Consider the following 20744-nt stretch of genomic DNA (forward strand, 5'->3'; position numbering starts at 1 on the left):
TGGGAAAAGCAACCTCTAAATTTACAGTTTTATCTTTTTTTTTTTACCTTCCGAGAGACTGAAAAAAATGCTGGCTATTTTTCAATAGCAATTTTGGAGAAAGAAAAGTGGGGCAAAAACCAAGGCAACCTTGAAATACATGTCATGATAGAGAAAAATTAGAAAACAACAAGATCCTGAACTGCAGAAGTGTTGGGGAAGCTGATATTTTTCATTCATGATCCCAAATGCTTGTAGCCCATTTTTGGCAGGTTTAGGGTTTATCCAAAGACGTTCAGTGAATAAATTATCATCTATGTTGATATAAAGAAACATCAAGCATTTCATTGCACCATGATGCCAGGCTTTAGATAGAGGAAGCACTGTGAAAACTGTTTCAAAAACAACCAACCAACCCACTCCCCCCCAATATTCCATGTACAATGACGATTTCTTGGAGGTGTTAACTTCATATTATATTTGGTGGGGTGGCTTCAAAGTACATGTGTCAGGGGCATTGCCATGAGCAATAGTAGAGGGAACACAACGCTCACACCTGTGGAGCACTAATATCCACTGTTTCTATTTCCTCCTAAGCATCAAAGATAAGAGTTTATGTGCTTCTGGTTTCCTGCAGGATCAAAAGGGAATTTTCTTTATTCACTCGATCAGAGGCAAAGCAGGCTGTTCTCTGAAATGATTTCTCATGTATGTGTCAGTGACAGCCATTAATGGAAGTGTCATAATCAAGTGGAAATCAGCTGTAACTGATGTTGGTCACTATGTTACTTTGATGAAATAATAAAAGTAATCAGTAAGGGCCAAAAGCCAGGTAAGGTGAGCACCTGCATTTCCTCTTGGCTTGAGGTTAGTTGGGATTTTTTTTTTTTTATTGGACTATAAAAGGGAGAGAAGAGGAATTGTGCCCTAAAAAACCACTGCCACTGAAGTTAGCAGAAATTTCAGCTTTTGGTGGGAGCAGATGTGAGCAGTGAGCCCTCTGTTCCAGCCCCAATTCGCAAACCGCCAGGTACCTGCAGGCTCTGGTGAAGTCGGTCACGCAGTTCCTGAAAGGCTGATCGGGTCCTGGCTTATCGTTTCATTCTAGATGTGATTTGCTAACGCAGTCAGTCCAGCAAGCTCAATTTTGATGCCGTCAGATTTTATTCGATGCTAAAGTAAAACAGCTGCTTGCAATTAGCACATGTAAAAAGAACGATAACAAAAATGCAGCCTGACCTCCCAGCTCTACACATACTCAATGCAAAGAGTTCACCACATTCTGGTGATTCCCCCTTCTCCCCTGTGCTCTAACTAAAACACCCAAAACAACTGATTTCACTGAAGACCAAATGAAAAAAAAAAAAAAAGTTTATCATTCCCCAAATGTTTCTGGTGGGCAGCAGTGACTGATTAATGAAAGATCAATGTGCAGGCAGGGCTCTCGCTGCCGCGGAGCTGATCCAAGCACACGATCCGAGCTAAAGGGAGGCGAGGGCTGGGCGATGGCTGTGGCCGTGCTGGGACAGGATGAGGTAGAGCTGGTTTCTTACCAGGACTGGGATCCAGGGCAGCTGGCCCACTCTCCCTTTGGGAACAGTGAACAAGGAGCTTGTAAAATACACAGACCAAATGGAAATGACCCCTATTGACTGAAACCAGCTGCACGTCAGACCTCTCACTGTCTCTCTTGATTTGCTATCTCGAATAAATGGATGTGGTAGAAGGGGCTATGGAAAGAAAACAAAATAATTTATTCTCCTTGAAGTCTTGCCATGCTAATAAGCCACAGTTTTTACAGCTGAAAAAAAAATGTTTATTCGCAGTTTTTCCCTTTTTTTTTTTTCTTTTTGGCTTTGAAAATCTGCAGTTTAGAATAAGACGTGCCATAGTTCAGTTTCAGAGCTCTTTGACAAATATAGCATTGGTAGATTTTGTTGAGTATTCATCACTGATAAAACTGCTGGCTAATAAGAGTTTGGGTTTTTTTGCGTTTTGATTCAGACAAAGTTGTGACAGCTTTTGTTGGTGCTTTGGCTTAGGCCTGCGTCGTGGCTCAGCCCCACAAAAAAGGTCTTGGAGAGTTTTGAAGAATGACATGCAGAACCACTTGACTTTTTCATGTGGTGTTTTCCATATTTTTCCTAATACACTCCTGGGTAACACCAGTTATTCTGAGCATTGTGAAGAGCTACTTGAGCAACCAGGGTGGCACTTAAAGTCGGAAAAGTTAGGGACAGCAGCTGCTCAAATCCTCTGTTTTATACCTAGGATGGGTTACTGCTATTGATGTTAGATTGAGCTCCATTCTGACCTTAGAGGTAGGGAAGGAGGCATTTAACCTCGCTGCCATACTTGCCTCAGTCTTTTTGAGAAGCTTGTCAGGTTGTGACACATGCTGTAGTGCAGTCATGGTTTGATAGGCTTTCTTAAGGAAACTTCTTAAAAGTCATCAGTCTAGTTTTCCTCCATGCAAACTGAGGCGCTTATGTGCTTCGCAAATGTGTCTTTAAAAAAAAAAAGTTTTTTTCAGCCATTTGATCGTTAGTGAACTAGGCCATCAAATTTGGATTAATGGATCTATTAGTGTGTCTCAGTGGAATGACCTTCATGAAGTCTGCAAAAACATGTGGGATACAAAAATTTGAAGATGGTACTTTGAATCGAGCCTGTTACTTTTTTTTGCCTTCCACAGCTTTTTTTTTTTTTTTGGTCTCCTTAAGAACTTATTTTGTCCTCACTCTCCAGTGCACAAACACAACAGAGTAGCAACTTTGATCATAGGAGCCTTTACCTGTGGTCTTGCACAGACAGATGTTATTTCAATACAAAGTAGATTGAAATTCCTGTCTATAGGTTCCCAGTGTCCTGGCAGTCACTCTCTTTGCTTTAAAGGCAAAACTCTGCTGGCAGATTTTAGCCATGTTGGCTTGTAGGATCTTCTGACTGTCATCTGTGACCCACAGATACTGCTATGGGGAAAGGCAGACCTCTGCTCCTCCTGCCACTGCTATTTCTTGCTGTCTGTCCTGTAGGTGGCATCTCTTACTGATGAGCTATCTGCTGTTCGTTGTATCCTCTGGCTGGATAATTAATTATGAGCTAGTTGATGGGTTATTCAGATCATGCTAGTCTGGCATCAAGTGATACTGTGGACCTCCTTTCTTCCATTTTCTGCTGATTATTTGCATTATTGAGAGTACACCAAGCTTACATTGACTTCTTCAGAAATGTAAGGAGGTGAAGAGGTCTTGGGTGGCTTCCTGTAAAGAATGTTCTACATTGAGCAAGACGCAGAACCCATGGTTGCAAAGGAGGTTTCTATGGGTTTGGAAGGAGCCCTTCTCCTAGCTGACATCTGTCAGGCTCTACCTTTGGCCCACTCTTTTAGGACACCAGTGATTTCAGTAGTCCAGTAGTAGGATGACACCAGTGAGGTGTCTATAGACCAGTACAGCTCACAGCTTTGGGATCACCCTGTAATTGCATTGAAAGGGAACCTTTTTTTTATTTTTTCTGTATTCCAACTATAGCTTTAGTACACAAGGGCCCTATCCTGCAGTCTAAAATGTGGCAGCCCTTCCCATTGCCCTTTCGTGGTGTTCAGGTAAAAGTGAACGAATGCCATTGATATTAAAGAGAGTTTTGCCCTGGGCAGGACACCAGGGCCCAATCTAGTGACAGTACAAAACATGAGGAGAACAAAACTGAGGGATTATCATGTGATAACAACACAGCAGATGTTTGTACTTCCAGCAAAGAAAGACGGTCAGTTTGAGATCACCTTCATTATTTTCCCATCTTTCTGATGAAAGAGCAGGCTGGGTGCTAGTACAACTGTAACATATTTTAGAGCCCGAATTTGGAAAACATGACAATGCAATATATTTATCAAAAAGTCTTTAAAATAATATCTGTAGAAAAAACAAGAAAGAAACTTTGTTTCATCTTTATTTTAATCAGACCTTTGTTTTTAGAAGTTGCAGGAATACAAGCTTGATGAAGCTAACACTACTGAGCTGGCCAAACAGAAAAGGACGAGTGCCAGTTATTTTTCCTCAGCAGCAGAGTAGGAAATATGTAACTGTTAAATTTCAGTTCACATGTTTATATCTTTACATATTTACAGTGGAAAACTAGATTAGAACCCAAGAATATGTTCTTTCTGAAACTGAAATAAGATGTCTTTTATCAAGGGAACAGCAAGCAAAAACTAAATAAATCTCAAAACACAGGACAAGGCACCGTTTCTACACAGCAGAAATCTTATTCTGATTGATGAGATCATCATGTATGAATGTTGAATTTTCTGCCTTGTTCTGTTCCAGAGACTGAAGGCAGCGCTGACTCATCATCCTGCCGCCATGTCGAACGGGAACATGAACACCATGGGCCACATGATGGAAATGATGAGCTCGCGGCAGGACCAGGCGCCACACCACCACATGCACTCACATCCTCATCAGCACCAGACACTGCCACCTCATCACTCGTACCCACATCAGCACCAGCATCCAGCGCACCATCCTCATCCTCAGCCTCACCACCAGCAGAATCATCCCCACCACCACTCCCACTCGCACCTTCACACGCACCCGGCACATCACCAGACCTCGCCGCACCCCCCGCTGCACTCTGGCGGACAAGCACAGGTAGACCTCCGTGCCATGCTGCGTCACTGAGTTTTGCTGTTACGTGGAGTTAAAGCCTGATCCCTGTATTGTTTCTTCTTGCATGCATGTCTTGTTAAGTACAAGCCCCTTAGGCCACTCATAAATGTCTGCTACCAGTGGTGGAGAAACACAAACTTATTCAGAAAACAGAGTGAAGCAACAACCTGTTTTGTTGCTTAATTTGCCAGACATTTGTAATATCTTACTTTGTAAGGAGCTCCAAGGTTTTTCAGTGCTCTGAGCTCTGCAAATTGCCACGTATACTTTTATGGACGAGGTATATTATGGAGATTAGCATATTATATATGTTGCTTAATGTGCTTTAACCTAAACTTCTCGGGCCAAGATTTAAAGAGCTGTATGTGTTCTACCTGCAGAAATATATAGTATAATCTTTAGTGAAGTAAAGTGGAACTTCATGTGCATACTCAAAGCAAGAAGTGTGTGTGTCTAAGTAACTAACCTCACAGAACCTAATGAGCTATTTATTTCCTGCCGAGACTGGAGGTAGTAGAGGTTGGTTTAAGGTAAGATATACTGGCTTAGAGGACAAGAAGAAAGGGTCCAGACCTTGTGGAGGGGATAGCAACCCCCAGCTGCAGAGTATGAAAGCCAAGATTACCTGAGAGCACAGGCAATAGTTGGTGGATGTTGTGTCAGGAGAAACAGATGGTGAAGCCAGTCCAAGGAGAGAGATTTAAACCTGGAAGGCAATTTAGAATTGGATTCAGGTGATGAGAACTCAGTGAAGGTCTCCACTGAATGGGACGGAGGTCTCAGTTTTTGGACCAGGTATATTGGCTTCAGCAATTTGTATAATTCAATACCTGAACTGAATGTTTCTTGAACTAATGAACTAGTGAACACAAACTTTAGCAGAGTCATTTTTAAGAGGAATTCTATTAATGCGTTAAGATGGTAGGCTTCTGAATCAGGATCACACAAGAATAATAAAGCTCTGGGGGCCGTGACTGTAACATGTCAGGTCAGGGGAGAAAATTTAAGGAGGACAAGCGGGCAGTGAATAGAATGAGGACAAAGAGGAGTGCCAGCCATAAGAAGTTCAATCTGTGAAAAGTATTGTGTTGCTTGCAAATACCTTTCAGACAAGCTCTTAGAAAACATTAAAGAAAATGAGAGGATTTGGCTGACATCCCAGTGTCCCACAATATTAACTATTTACTAACATCTAGCTTTATTATTGCAGAGACTGCAAGCACATGGGATTTCCCTAAAGCATTTGCTAATGTAAAATGAATTGTCAGCTTTAACGAAACAGCCTAAATAAGAGAGCAGCAGACTCCCCTGTGAGAAGATGTCCAGAGCTTTCCTAAGTTTAGTTCAGTTTTTACTTTGTGAATTCAATTATTTTCCCATCTGTTAATGAGTTATTTTCCTTGGAGTTGTTTAAAACTCCAATAAAAAGACATCATCTCATAACAGAAAAACCAAAAGTAACCTGATGGCTGTCTTGGATATCCATGAGAGAGTAAGGATGAAGTTGTGCTTAGCAGACTGAGGAGTCCATGGATGAGATGGAGGAAGTCATTTAACCTCTCTGAGGCTTTTAAAACAAGGGTAATAGTACTGACACCTCACCAAGGGGTAGAGAGGATAAACATGTTAATGCAGGTAAGGGAGTCAGATACCACATATGGAGAACTGCTTAAAACATCCATATTAACACTTTTAACAAGTGAGGAGAAAACACGGCTACAAGAGAAAACAAACCTCCCAGTTTTAAGGATCAGACCAATGAGCCAGTATGCTACAGCTGCCCCTTCCTCTTAACTTATGTGCTGCTTAATCTGGTGATGAGTCATAGAATCATAGAATCATCGAATGCGTTGGGTCAGAAGGGAACTTAAAGATCATCTAGTTCCAACCCCTCTGCCATGGACAATAGACATCTTCCTCTATACCAGGTTGGTCAAAGCCTCATCCAGCCTGGCCTTGAACACTTCCAGTGATGAGGCATCCACAGCTTCTCTGGGCAACCTGTTCCAGTGTCTAACCACCCTCACCATAGAGAATTTCTTCCCAATATCTAATCTAAATCTACCCTCCTTCAGTTTAAAACCATTACTCCTCATGCTGTCACTACACTCCCTGATAAAGAGTCCCTCCCCATCTTTTCTGTAGTGCTGGAAGGCTGCTGTAAGATCTCCCTGGAGCCAGTGCATTCTCTTGGCTAAACAACCCCAACTCTCTCAGCCTGTTCTTATACAGGAGGTTCTCCAGTCCCCTGATCATCTTCATGGCCCTCCTGTGGACCAACTCGAGCAGTTCCCTGCTTTTCTTATGCTCACTCCAGTTAGGACAGCCTAGAGTTCTTGCAATTTGTATTCCTTGCTAGCTAGGCTCCCCAAAAGCCTTGCAGGCAGGAAAGAAGAGATATGGGCACCAAGGTAGGTGGGCTGACTGGCAGCCATGAAGCGATGTCAGATTCACCCAGATCCACCACACGGTCTCTGGAGCTGGGCCTGTGCAGGCAGATGAGCTTTGCCATGCACAGTGTGTCACTGAAGGCAATGGCCCCCATCAGGGACCAAGGACGTCTTCAGCTTTCCAAAGGTGTGTCACCAAGAGGTTGGGAATGGAAGGTGATGGCCGATGAGTCGAACTAGGACTCCTAGGGTCAGCGGCTTCCCTGGGACAGCACAGCTCTTGCATCTGCTCCCATGGTGCGAAGGCAATAGTGACTTCTGAATTGGTGCATTAACTGGGGAAAGAGAAGGTATCACTGAGTAGTAACCAAATGGTTGTTACTTTCTAAGCTCATCCACAGTCCCCCTGGTAATGGCCTCTTTGAAGGTCAGGTTGCTCCAGCAGATGTTAATTTTCTGGTGCATTTTACTAATTATTAACCTCCTTACTCATCAATCTACACCACATCCTTCTCTAACGTCAGAATTCATTTCATGCTTTTCGGCTGCCATTTTGATACACAGGAGCATAGGGACTTATACTTCCATAGAATGAATGAACAGGTATTAGTTTTGTGGTAAGTTGCAAAGAACAGAGAGATATATTGGATCAAGGGTAAAAACATAAATCACCTTCTGATAGGTGTCTTTCTGAGAAAGAGATATTTTATCAAGTTATAGCTGTGTTGCCTGAACTACTACAAAAATGTTACTATTATTCTTGTGTTGGTGCCATGAAGGTTTCTTCGTATTGAACTTGCCAGAGTGACAGGTTAAGCAGAGTAGAGGTGTGGATGTTGTTTCATTATGTTAGCTGTCCTACATTTGTCTTGATTATGGATACGTGATTAGCGTCCTCTAAAACAACAACAAAAAAACCCCTCAATTTTAATATATGCACACATGTCCATAGGCAGAGCAGGGAAATACTGCTAGAGAACGATGCTTAGACATTTACTAAAAGCCTAAAAGATTTCAGGGTTAAGAACTATCTAGTAAGAGTCAGTTAATTATCCCACGTGACAATATTAGCGATGTAATGGCAACCTTTATAATTAATATCTGCCAGAGTTGGAGAGTAGATATTGTTGTTCTGAAAATGCACTCTGGCTGCCCAAAGACTGAGCGATACATTCTGAAAACAAAATGATTCACTAGTTATTGAGGAGAAAATGACCATATGAGGGCAAAGAAGGAAAAAAAAAATTTAAAAAAAAAATAAAAAGAAAAAATAAAGTAGTTACCTTTTTCTGTCTGTGTAGCAAATTCCACTGAAAGAGTTAAGAATTTTTAAAGCTGAATGAAAAAGGAGAGAAATGGGATAAAGAAAGCGTTTGGTGCCCAGAAACATAAATAACAGATCTCTGAAGTCCTGAAAGGTGTTCTATGTGAGAAAACGAAATGCCTTTGATGAGGTGTTGACGTTAAAAGGCATCTCTGAGGCCTCTGCACTTTGACATATTGCTAAAGACGTGGCGTGCCTGGCCCCGGTGGACAGGCAGCAGCTGGCATCCCTTGGCAGCGATCTCCAGCAGCAGCCCGGGGATGCTGGTGGGGACAGGGACAGAGGCCGCTGGTTCTGCCCAGTGCTGGGGGCTGCAGCCACTGCAGCTGCCATAGCCGTGGGGCTCCAACCCCTGGCGTGGACAGAGGGCTGGAGATTTAACCAGTGAGCATACAAGCTGAATACAAGCTGAAATTTCAAAACATCATCAGAACGTGCAGGGTGGCTTATTTCTTTTTAGATTTTTTTTTTTTTTTTTTAATAAATTTCCGCTCCTGCAAGAGCAATTCCCTGACTGTGCAACATAAAGCTGGGAATAAATTCGGCTTTATGCAGAAAGCATTATCAGATGCACAGAATAATTACACATAAAATTGCCACTTTAATTGACACAAGTCAGCTGGCGAAGGGTGCAAACGCTTCACAGTTTGTGGCAAGATTCTAGACAGAAAAGCGACCTTGCAAGACGATAGTATCATTTTAATTGAGACAGACAGAGGTGTTAGGCAAACACATGTTAATTACCGCAATTGAAATTCAGGGCTCAGTCTGACAAAGCGCTGAGTACGTCCACTCCCTGGAGTCAAAAGGAAGCACCTTGGAGGTTTGGGCCTTTGCCAGAACAAGAGGGTTAATTTTGAGTCAACAATTCAGGTTTCCAGACTGTTCCAGATGGTGCCGGGGCAGCGGCAGCATGAGGAGCGGCAGCGATGGGAGCAGCGCCGGCGGCGCCTGTGGGGTGCCAGCAATGGGACCCCTGGGCTGGGCTCCAGAACCCCCAGTGCAATCCAGACCCTGTGGCCCAGGATCCATGGAGAGGCAGCAAAGCAATCCAAAAGCTGGCTGTTCTCAGGCAGCTGGATGTTAAAGTCTGATGCTGGTTCCTGACAGGGACATGGGCACGTGTTTCATCTTCCCAGAAGTTGGAGCACGGACTATGTGGGGCTGCCCCCACCATGCGCCTTTTCTGTAATGGCGTGGGCCAGTTACTCTCAGGACGAGGATCAGTACTCTCCTGCACTTGAAAAAGCATAAATACATATTTTTCCGTAGTTTTGTAGCAGCAGGGCTGGATGTGGTGTGCCTTTACTGTCAAAGCCAGGCTGCTGAGTAAAAAGGAGTATAGCATACACGGGGGTCAAATGGAAACGCATGATAAGGGGAATGTCCTTTCTCCATGCAGTGCAGGGATACAAAAATGTAAATTTGAGTTCAGGTACCTAAATCCTTTCTTTTGGCCCGAACTGAGGGGCCTCGAGGTCTGCTAGCCTTGCGTGATCCCAGCTTGCGACTTCCCAGCTCCACTCAGGTGCAAAGAGCACTGCTACTCCCATCTCCAGAGGTGGTAAAGTGTGCAATGGAGATGGGGAGCCTGTGAAATAGAAATGTCCTAAAATTTTGGTGGAAATTGGAACAGATATAAGGCCACTACAGTCCTCTGCTTTGATTGAAACTGTTGCTGAGAGAAACTTGAAATTTCAGGTTTGAAATAGATGGTGGCAGAGAAAGTACCTGAGTGGTTTTAATAGCTAACTGTAAGGGGAAAAATATTTTCCCTACTAATATTCGGAGGATCGTTTCAAAAAAGTCTCCCCTTTGACCAATGTTAAGGATTTGCCAGCAGCTAATTTCAGTGGCATCTGGCGCAGCCTTTCAACGTGCGCCTGTTGCAGACCTCACCAGGGAGCAGGGTGAGCCTGTGAGATTTCCCTTCCCCTTTCAGCATCCCCCTCCATAGCTTCCCCCGCCTCAGCACCCCATGCCAAACCTCTTTTCCCCCAGCAGGTTTCGCCGGCGGCGCAGCAGATGCAGCCCACGCAGACAATACAGCCGCCGCAGCCGACCGGAGGTCGCCGGAGGAGAGTGGTGGACGAAGACCCGGATGAGCGGAGGCGGAAATTTCTGGAAAGGAACCGAGCCGCCGCCACACGCTGCAGACAGAAGAGGAAGGTCTGGGTGATGTCACTGGAAAAGAAAGCAGAAGAGCTCACCCAGACAAACATGCAGCTTCAGGTGCGAGCCACTGTCTGCGCCCCCGAGGACACAGAGGGGCTCTTTGTGCTCGAAGGGGCTGGTGGTGCCGAAGGGCCCTCGCCGCCTTTGGGGCTCCCCGGCACAGCCGGCTCCTAGTGGCAGCGTGGGCATAATCAAAGTCGATTCATGAAGATGTGTGTGCTTCAATTAGAGAAATAATTGCATTTTAGCAGGATAAGCCAGGAAAAAGCTGTCTTGGGATTTAGAAGCCTTCACTAGATGGGGTTGTATTTGTTTTCTTTTCTTGTCACCGCTTTTTTGGTTTTGTTTTTTTGTTTGGGTTTTTCTTGGAAGTGCCATTAACTTGGCTGGAAAAGACTTCTGCAGAGCAGAGCATGTAGCTAAACCCTCATTCAAAGCCAGCAAGATAGGAGTGTAAAAAGATCAGTTGACCAGTAAGGAAAAGAATGAAGTAGATGGATGAAAGTACCCTGAGTTAATATAATGAACGACCTTGCGGTGGTGCCGTTCTTATGGTGGACACAGTACTTCTGCCCCATCCAGAGGTGTGCCTCTGTGCTGCCAAGAGCAGAAAGACTATTGGCGCAACGACGCTCCCCCAAAAAATACTCCTCCGAAACACAGAGGTGTGAGCAGCCCCCAGGCACCGGCCACAGCAGAGCCGCAGTGATACCATAAAATTTTAGGTATCAGTAGGTGACACACTGTAGGTGACAGCAGCCCTGCCACCACGCTGCCCAGCGTGGCAGGCTGCCATTTCCCCCCCGCAGGTCTGGTGCCCCCGTCCCAGTGCAGAGAGCCAGAGTATTTCCTGAGCAGGCTAAAACGCTGCCTGAAGTATCTCTGGTGGTGTGAAGGGTTAGTTCACTTGTCAGTTTATGTCATCAAATCTGGAAGCCAAATTGCCTTCGGAAGAAGTTATAATGTTATGGTCAAATGTTAATACAAACCCAACACAGGAGCACTGAGTGCCATTTTTGCGGTTCTTCTGAAGTTGTGGAGCAGGGTCTGTCTTGGGTTTAAACTTTGTGGAAGAGCCTGGTTTAAGCTTTGTGGCAAACCAAACCCTCTCTTTCTCTTCTAGAATGAGGTTTCCATGCTGAAAAATGAGGTAGCGCAGCTGAAACAGTTATTGTTAACGCATAAAGACTGTCCGATAACAGCTATGCAGAAAGAATCGCAAGGATATCTAAGTAAGTAGCTGGTATGTTTGCAGTCTCTACACTCCTCACAGGAAAACAAAGTTTCCAGTTCTTCCCTCCAGAACCCCTTCTTGGTCATATTCTCACTTGAACCTGTCTTCTCAAACATCATCCAAGCCATCCGATCTCCTGCCCTTATTTATCCAACCCTGCTGAAAATCAAAAAAAGCCCAGGTTTGCATCCCACACAGCGGAGCTGTGTCAGAGCTTTCCCAGCTCTCCCTTCAGCCAGGAGAGGCACATGGATGGATGCTCACTCCACTGTGGAGGATCCCGCTCGAACTCACAGCTCCAAATCTGCAAGAGTCCTCCTGGGCACAGTGCTGCCAGCACCTTAAAATAACTCTCCAAAGGAAAGTTATAAAGGAAAACATAACAGTCCTCTCCAGCAAAAATGGTACTGTGCTCTGACAGTGGTGCAGACCAGGTGTGGTGCAGGTTTTCAAGGTTTGTCAACTCTTTTTAAACTCTTATCTTTCACTTCTTTTAGAAAAATCTCATCTAATGGAGACATCAAATCGATTCTGTCTAGTTGATGCATTTCATGAGTGTGGTAATTTAGGGACAAATTCTTTGCTTGGTTCTACAGCGGCGCAGAAGAGCCTCAGGGTTAATATTTGCTAGATTGCAGCATTGTCCTAAAATAGAGCCCTTTTCTGTCTTCTCTGCATCACTATGCATCTGGCTCTTTAACAGTACTCAAAGAAAAAATACATAATTGCGTTACATGCCTATCAACTGTTGCTTGAATTAGATTTTCTGTGCTGCAGTGCACCGCACTCTAATTTTGATTCCTGCTGGAGCGAATAAAGCATTTAAGCATCCGAACTGATTTTGTAGACCTTTAGATATCGGGCTTTTTATCCTGGCGTTGGTTTCATACACATTAAGGTCTTGGACTTCTTTCAAGGTCCCAGTCAGGTTGATGTCAAAGAAGCTTGCTGAAAAAAAAAGAAAAAGCTGAAAAAAACAAAACCAAAACCAAAACAAAACTGGAAAAGATCAGAAGACAAAGAAAACTGGATAACTGTGTATTTTGAAATCCTGGGACTTGTGCATGCCTCAGGTTGTTGGTATTGCTGCCATACTAGTACATCCCTTTTCCAGGAGTGTCACCCAACCTGGGCTCGTTACTCGGATGGATAATTGAATGTGTGTTGTCTCTGTGCCCTCACCCCTTTCCCAGGTCCCGAGAGCAGTCCTCCCGCGAGCCCGGTCCCAGCTTGCTCCCAGCAGCAAGTCATCCAGCACAACACCATCACGACCTCCTCCTCCGTCAGCGACGTCGTGGGAAGCTCCACTCTCACCCAGCTCGCCAGCCACAGAACAGACATCAACCCCATCCTTTAAAAGTGGTTGCTCAGAAACTGCGAGGGGGGTGTGGTAGCGTATCAAAGCGTCCTCTGTGCTAAGGACATTTGCAACTGTTAACTCAAGCCTGGAAGATTCCTCAGTTCTTGAAAGACTCTGGCTTTCATTTTTATAGTTATTAAAATGTCTTTTATACTTAGTTACATAAAAGGGAGTTATGCAATTAATATGCTATCAGCTTGAGAAATGCTTTGGTGCTTTCTCCAGTTTTTTTGGTACCAGTTACTTGTTTATAAATCTGTTTCTGTACATAGTCATGTTTCCTTCTCACCAATTTAGCCTGAAGCCTCAGAAATACGGACTTGTGTTGAACTGCAGCTTGTTAGCCAACGTGAGGCATGAAAAGTATTAAACAGAGTCATATGTAGGTAACTAGGAGTAATTAGGCTATAAATATATAGAGAGGGCATCTGCTGACAGCATAATAAAAAATGAGTTAGCATTGTGCTATCAGCAGACCCCGTCTTGCGTTCACAGCCTCTTTCAAAGCGGTTATATAGGATGTGGCTATCAGGACAAAATCAAGCCCAAATAACATGCTCTTTTGTCCAGCCCTCCCCCTTCTCCTCTCTTTCCTAGCCTGCCATTTTTCTCCTCCAATTATTCTTACATCTTCCTTTTCCCTTCCCAAACCCTTTTCGTCCCTCAGCTTTTTTTACCTGCTTTTTTTTTTCATTCCAAGGCTTTCTCGCTTCCGTCTCTTTTTCTCAAAGAATGGTGATGAACAAGTAAAATCTTCAAGCCCACCTCAAAACTGTCGGCGCGGCTGTGGCTTTCACTAGCTCTTCACCCGCAGCTGCGCTGTGCTGAGCGTTTGGCTTTTAAAAAACTAGAAATGCTGCTGATTTAGTGTTTTTAATAAACAGCAAAAGGCCAAGCAGCACAGTCCCAGGTGAAGCAGGAGTGAGAGCCAGCTGTGTTGATGCTAGCGGCCCTGTAAGCTTCTGTGGAGTGGTACAGGCATAGCGAGCAACACCTGAGAATCACAGCAATTCTTTTGCACTGCCAGTCATTAACATAGGAAAAAAAAAAATCCATGTAGCATATAATAATTCAGAAAAGTTCTGTTCCCTAACCCAGTTACGTTGTTCTATCACCAAAAGCTGACAGCCTCAGGTTTCACGGCTATAAATGAGAAGTAAATCAGCGTAACGGTTCTGACCAGTTGGAAAAATGCCATTTTTAATTCCCAGGGAAAGACCTGCTCACTGCAGGCATTCCTTTAAGCATCCACAGACTGATCCTGAGCTGGCAGACAGCAGCATAGCTTCACTGACTTTGATGGCACTTAACGCCCGTTTACCGCGGGTAAGGAACTGTCTCATTAGGACACTAAATAATTTTTAGAAGGCATGCAGCTGCTAAAAAGTGCTGCAAGAATGGCAAATCCCACTGCACTCTGGATAAAATTCAGTCGTACAAAGAGGGTCTGGAAAAAAAAGCCTTATGCCACAATTCAGGTTTTTGTTTGGACTCTGGGCCTGCCCCTAAGCGCAACTGATTTGCATCCCTGAGTGGTACCGGTTGATTAATGGGAAAATCAGACGGAGATGATGCCAGTTAATTATGCTGCCTTGCTGTATACTGGGACCTGATTTTGCTTTCAAATCTGTCAGCGACAAAACCTCCCGCTGCTGACCCAGGAAGCAGGCTCCGAGCTGGGGATAAACGTTCGAGCATTTTGAGCTGCAGCTTTAATAGCAAAAGCTAATTCACGTTACTCCTGGCAAATCCTCTAGCCCTGAACGGACTTTGTTCTGAAGTGAAGTTCTCCTCAAAGGCGTCTTTGGGTGTTAGAGGAGTTGTGAAGTTTAACCGGGCAGCTCTTCTCTGTGCAGGAGGGAAAGTGAAACAACTGAAGCTCGAGGCACCGAAAGGAGCAGGGCTCGCCTGGAAGGCAAAGCAAAATTCTGAGGATCATTCATTTCCAAATTAGTTCCTATCTTGGTAACTAACTTTTTATCAGTATTCTTTAACAGTTTGCTTTCCATTTATGCAAATACATTCAAAAGAAGAAGATTTTTAATGTACAGTGTAAATCTTGACTTGATTATATAGTCTAAGAACCAAAAAAAAAATTATGAAAAAATACAAATGTAAAGGATTTTCTATTATATTTTAGACAAACATATACTTTAAAAGTGTTTTACATACTGAATCTATAATTTTTTTTAACTTCCAGTTGTAATAGCCAAATGGTTTTGCTTCATCACAGCTCCCAAGGGAACTTTTTTCAAATATGCAGTCGAGCAAAATGGTCCAGCTGAGTATCCACTATGTAAAAAAACCCAAATAAGCATTTCCCCTGTGTCTGAATTTCATCATTCACCATGAAAAAGAAAATGCCATTGCAGGGTTAATTAAAAAAAAAAAACACAACAACTTTCCCTCTATATGGGTAGCACTTAAATGAATTAAAAAATAAAAATCAAAGTTGTTGGTAATATTAGAATACCCAGTTGAGCTAAACTGCACTAGAATTATGGTTTAGCTTCATTTTATTCAGTCTCCTCAATTAAAATATTTAGCTGTTAAACTGAAAGCCTCTACCTTAGAAAGAAAAAAAAAGCAAAAAAAATACAAAAACCTTGCCTAAGTTTTGTTAAATTCAGCAACTTGACAGTTTGACTGATCTGTATTATATATAGCTCAATTATTTCTTTTTTTAATGCTAACTAGGCAAGCCAACCACACATGTTGGCCTAAATGTGTAATTACAATGAAACGTCTCCTCTCTATACTATTGGCTTTTAGGTATAATCCTTGCTAGTGATGTGGAAATAAGTAAAGGATGAAAAGCTATTTGCTATTGCTTCTTGTAACTCTGTCGCAGGTTCACAGGCCAAGACAACACGCAGCATTTTTATATCGACTATATCATCGGTAAAAGGACCAACCGTACCAGGCACCTTATATTATTATTCATCAGATTTGCTTCAACGTTAAAATGCTCTTGTTTTCCAGGGCAGGGATCCCGCAGCCCTTCCTCAAGCTGCCAGTCCGGCCGGGCACTGGCGGCTGCCTGAGCTGGGGCTGCGGGAGAAGCCCCCGTCCCTCCATCCCCGGCATGTCCTGCCGCGCCGTCTGTGGCAGCAGCATCTTCCTAAGCATGTCACTCTAAACGCACTTCCTGGGATCTTTCCATCGAGGAACAACCCTGCTTTTCCACGAGCTGCTGCCGGAGACTGCTCCACTTTCCTCCTGCCCCACAAATCCAGCCTGTGCCCCGTCCTGCTGCCAGCAGACGACCGGGACCGCATCCCTCGCCCGCTCCCCCGGGAGCTGTTAAACGCGGCAGCAAGCCCCAGCGGGCTCCTTGCTTGGAGGAGACGTTTCTATGGACGGCATCTCTCATCACACAACGTCGGAAGCACGTTGGAAATCTAAGCCACAGACAACTGCAATACTTTGATGGGAAAGAAACGATGCTGTGATCTGGTTCCTTCATCCCCTTCCCCGAGTCAATGTGTGCAAGCCATATTCGTAACGCTGCCTGTGGGAGACAAGTAGTTTGTGTGCTGTCATGGTGTGTTTTATAAGGACGACGATGATGATGATTTATGGAGAATTTCACGCTGTTGGGAGTTAATTCCTGCTACAAAGCTAAATGTCTGCTGCCCATCTTCTGAATAGTGGAAAGTCAATGGTTCAGTGCCTCAGTGCGTGTGGATTTAGTGTGTTAACTGACTCTGTCCTGTTCACTAACAAGCCAGCTATAACTGTTGCTAAATGCCCAACTTTTGAGGATTCATATTTTTTTAAGCAACAATATTTAGTGTTGAAAGCTAGCCTTTTAGTTTAGGCAAAATGTGCTTTTTAGCAGCTAATACCTTTTTTTAAAAAAAAAAAAGCGTATAGAGTGAATTTATGAAAATTCATGAGGACCAAAGCAATTTTAAAACAGGAATCTATTAATTTAGTATTCACATAGAATTTTATAAAGTATTTATTAATAAATGTTATTTTAACACATTCCATTTGAACAGTATTCTTGTACAGAATCTGTTTGGGTTTTTTAAGTTACAATATTAGTTTTGCAATAAACTACTCTAGGTGTGTGTGCATCTTAATCTTTCAGGGTCTCAAGCAGAAATCATCCATCTAAGATGGAAAAGCTTGCTGAGGTCAGTTGTACAGAAATTCCTAGAATTAAATGTTTTCCTTAAAGCAGCATCTGCTTTTTTTTTCTCCTTTTTTTTGTGTGTGTGTTTTTTATTTCTTTTTATAACAACAAAACAAATTATGAACCTTCAGTTGTTCCCTTTGTATTGGAAAACTTGCTCTCTCTTTTTAGAAAGCATGGGTCAACATATAACTGGAAAGCCTGTCTTTTATTTTTCTCTTTTTTTTTTTCAAGGCTGATTTTATACATCACCATGGAAGATCTAACCCCATCCTTATTTCTTTCCTAATATCACATAGTGAGTTGCACTATACTGCCTTATCATTGCCTCTTCTGTCCTCTTACTAAGCAGTGTTCCTAGGATTTAGACCATTGAAACTCCATTATACATCAGAGAAAATTACTGGAGGGGGAAGAAGAGAAAAAGATTGATCTGTAGACGTAAAAACTAAACTGTGCCTATAAAACAAGACCAGTTACAACTAATTAGTATCTTATTTCTATGTTTCAATTATTTATATTATTTTAAAATTGCACTTTAGCTCTCACTCTCTTTCTTGCTCTCCCTTGTTGAATCATTTATAAATACTCTTGTAAAACGTTTGCACCAGACACATTTATATGCTTTCACTGGTGGCATATCTACAACTTGTCTCTCACACCTGCCTGAACAGAGAAGCTAAGAACAGCCAGTCCACAGTGTGACTTAGACTTTACATCCTCTTCATGACAGCATATAAATGTTTTATTATGCAAAGTGTGTGAGGCAGCATTTAAGCTACATTTATAATCTCTCATCCCGAGAACCAAAGTGTCCTGTATATCGTCAGGTCAGGAGACTGGCTCTGTTGTGCATTGTCGTGCACTTTGACTGTTGTCCAACCCACGGTAGCTGCGAAGCTGCAGTGATAACAGTGGCCATACTATGTGTTAGAGTTCTGAATCAATAAAATATGTTGCCTTATAACTTGACTAGGGACAGCACCTTAAAAAAAAAAAAAAACAAAACCGTAAGAAAAGAGACTAAAAACTTCTAAGGACAAACAAAAGCAATAAAATCTCAAATGATCTGAACGCCAAAAAAAAAAAAAAGGTTCAATTTTTCATAATCTGAAATAATCATCTTACTGCAAAGATAAAAGAAACTGTTTACATCCATAACCTCTTTTTTTTTTTTTTTCCCAGAGCTTACAGTTATCTCAGTTTTATCAGTGGCTTTATACTTAAGAGCTAAATTGCTTACCATTATTGGTTTTCCATAGCTTTCAAAATTACTTTATAGCAAATCCTAAACTGCATGAGGCCAAAAATGTCAGTGTTCACACACACTCACAGACAAGATTGATTCTCTAAGTGGAAATCTGATCCTTTCCCAGGCTCTCCTTGGACTGGAATCAATAATTGCAACTCGCTATATTTAGATCCATGTGTAATACCTGGGGTTCAGGATCTCCAGTTCTATGTTTATGCAAATTAAATGTTATGGTGAATTTCACCTGGTGGAACTGTTCCCGAAGCCCACGGTAGAAGCATGCCACCCAATGCTGTGAGACTCTTAGACCCAAATCTCTCTTTCAACTAAAAATCTGCACGACAGCCTTCTGAATAAAGAATGAAAGCTCCTTCTGGCTTTGCAGAAAATGCAGCAGTGTCAGGAAGTGAGGGAGGGGGGAGGGCTGTTAGGGCATTTCAAGAGAAATGTTTTCCTTGCTGGAATTTAGGAAATTCCAGATAATTTTTTTTCTGCACTCCTCAGAGCTGCAATTGCAAAGAGATCCCTGGTAGAGACAACCTTTACCATGCTTCCACAAGACAAACTATTTTGCCACTGAGAATTTTGCCAAGGACTTTGTCGCTGGGACCCAAGTGTTTCTCAGCCCATGGCCGTGAGCTCTGCACCCCTCTCTGTAGCAGCTCCGTTCAAACACTGGGTAGCACTCATCGATAAACATTGCTTCTTCAGACTATTGCCCTTGTCCTGATTTTAAGGAACTTTTAGCACTGCTTGGAGTAAGCCTAAACTATCGAAGTTTATATATAAGTATATATATTATATTAAAAAAAAGGTGCTGTCGCAGTAAGTTTTGGGCTTGAGGTTGTTTTTATTGTATGCAAAGGTTTTGTGTTTGTTTGTCTGTTTGTTTTATTCTGTAAAGCAACCACCTTCCTTACTGGAGGGAGATAATTTTTTTTTTTTGGTACATAAGTGTAAATACTTGCTGCAGCATTTAATATGTTTAATTTTATGTTAAGCTTTTTGTTGCATTGTGAACCCATTATTGTTACAAATGGACAATGAGTTCATTGAGACTGTTCAACTAGGTCAGATTTTTACATCTCTTTCTAGCTAGAAGAGACGAGAATTTTGTGCATTTGTACAAATGTTAATAATATCACCGCAATTCCAATATAATAAAGCACTCAAATACAAATAGTTCCAGTAGTCTGGCTGTGTCTATACCCCAGACGTTTTACAGTATGGATAACTCCTGCAATTAAACCAAGTTACTCTTCAGTGATTTCTATTCTGAGCTGCATCCCTTATCTCCCCTGAAATTGGAGGGGGACCACAGTGCTGGGCACACTCCTGTCTGGCAGTGGGAGCGAGGGGCTGTGCAGACCTTCCAGCCCACCCTTGCCCTCCGGCAGCCACGGTGACTTTGCAAGAACAAGTTCTCTGAACCTTTTCCAAGCAGGGAGGCTGCAAAGCCTCAAACAAAAAGACTTACGTGGTGGAGCCTGACATGAGGCCTCCGCATAAGGATGAGACAAGCTGTTATTTTACTTTTCCTTGCAGCTGGAGTGTGCTTATATCAAAATACACTCTATGCTTGTTATCCCGCCAAGCTTGCCTCTTGCCAAAAGCTGCCTGGAAATGGATTTCCTGCTGGGCTAATTAGCTCTAATTGTGATGCCCCTGTTATCTTGCCAACCTCATTTCTCACTATAAATTGGTCCAATACAGACCTTGGCACAATGAGGCGTAAACTGTAATCTAAAGTTAGTCAGGATGAACCCATCTCCTCAGTGGGAAAGCCAGCTTTAGATTAATGCAACTCGATGACCTTGCTGACAGTCCCGGAGCGATGGTCTCACTCGATGGGGTCTGAGACCTGAGAGGTGCAGCCTCAGCTACGGGGACCATCCTGCCCGCAAGAACTTGGTCCCTGTGTCACGCTGCAGGAGATGTGCCCCATGCGACACAGCCATGCTTCTCCCTTGGAGGCCCTGGCACAGGCACAGGTCCTGCTGCTCTCCCCCTGTTTTCAAAAGGCTAAATCTGGCCAAGAGCATTCACCCTCCTAAAATGGGTAGGAAAAAGGCAGAGCCATGCCCCTATTCCCATTCTCCCCTTGTAAAAGCTGGAAGATGGGGCGGTGGGTGTACAAGGTTCCCTTTTTAAGCGGGTACAGCAGCTGTTGTCCTCAAACATCAAGGCCTGGCGTTGGCCAGAGCCATTTCTGAGGCCAT

At 43.2% G+C, this 20744-nt stretch overlaps 1 protein-coding gene across 6 annotated transcripts in view; it reads left to right on the plus strand.

The window, feature by feature from the left end:
* Positions 1–19688, plus strand: part of CREB5 (cAMP responsive element binding protein 5) — a 260479-nt gene extending 240791 nt beyond the window's left edge. For 2 of the 6 annotated variants that reach the window (XM_065628060.1, XM_065628062.1), the window contains exons 8-11: positions 4308–4631; positions 10365–10595; positions 11662–11770; positions 12966–19688. In XM_065628060.1, the coding sequence (XP_065484132.1) occupies positions 4308–4631; positions 10365–10595; positions 11662–11770; positions 12966–13129 (828 nt within the window). In that variant the 3' untranslated portion in view covers positions 13130–19688. The remainder of the gene's footprint in view (positions 1–4307; positions 4632–10364; positions 10596–11661; positions 11771–12965) is intronic. The other 4 variants (XR_010605753.1, XR_010605754.1, XM_065628064.1 and 1 more) reach the window with 4 other exon arrangements.
* Positions 19689–20744: the final 1056 nt, after the last annotated feature.

Source organism: Caloenas nicobarica, chromosome 2 (assembly GCF_036013445.1).
Source record: "Caloenas nicobarica isolate bCalNic1 chromosome 2, bCalNic1.hap1, whole genome shotgun sequence".
NCBI classification, from domain to species: domain Eukaryota; kingdom Metazoa; phylum Chordata; class Aves; order Columbiformes; family Columbidae; genus Caloenas; species Caloenas nicobarica.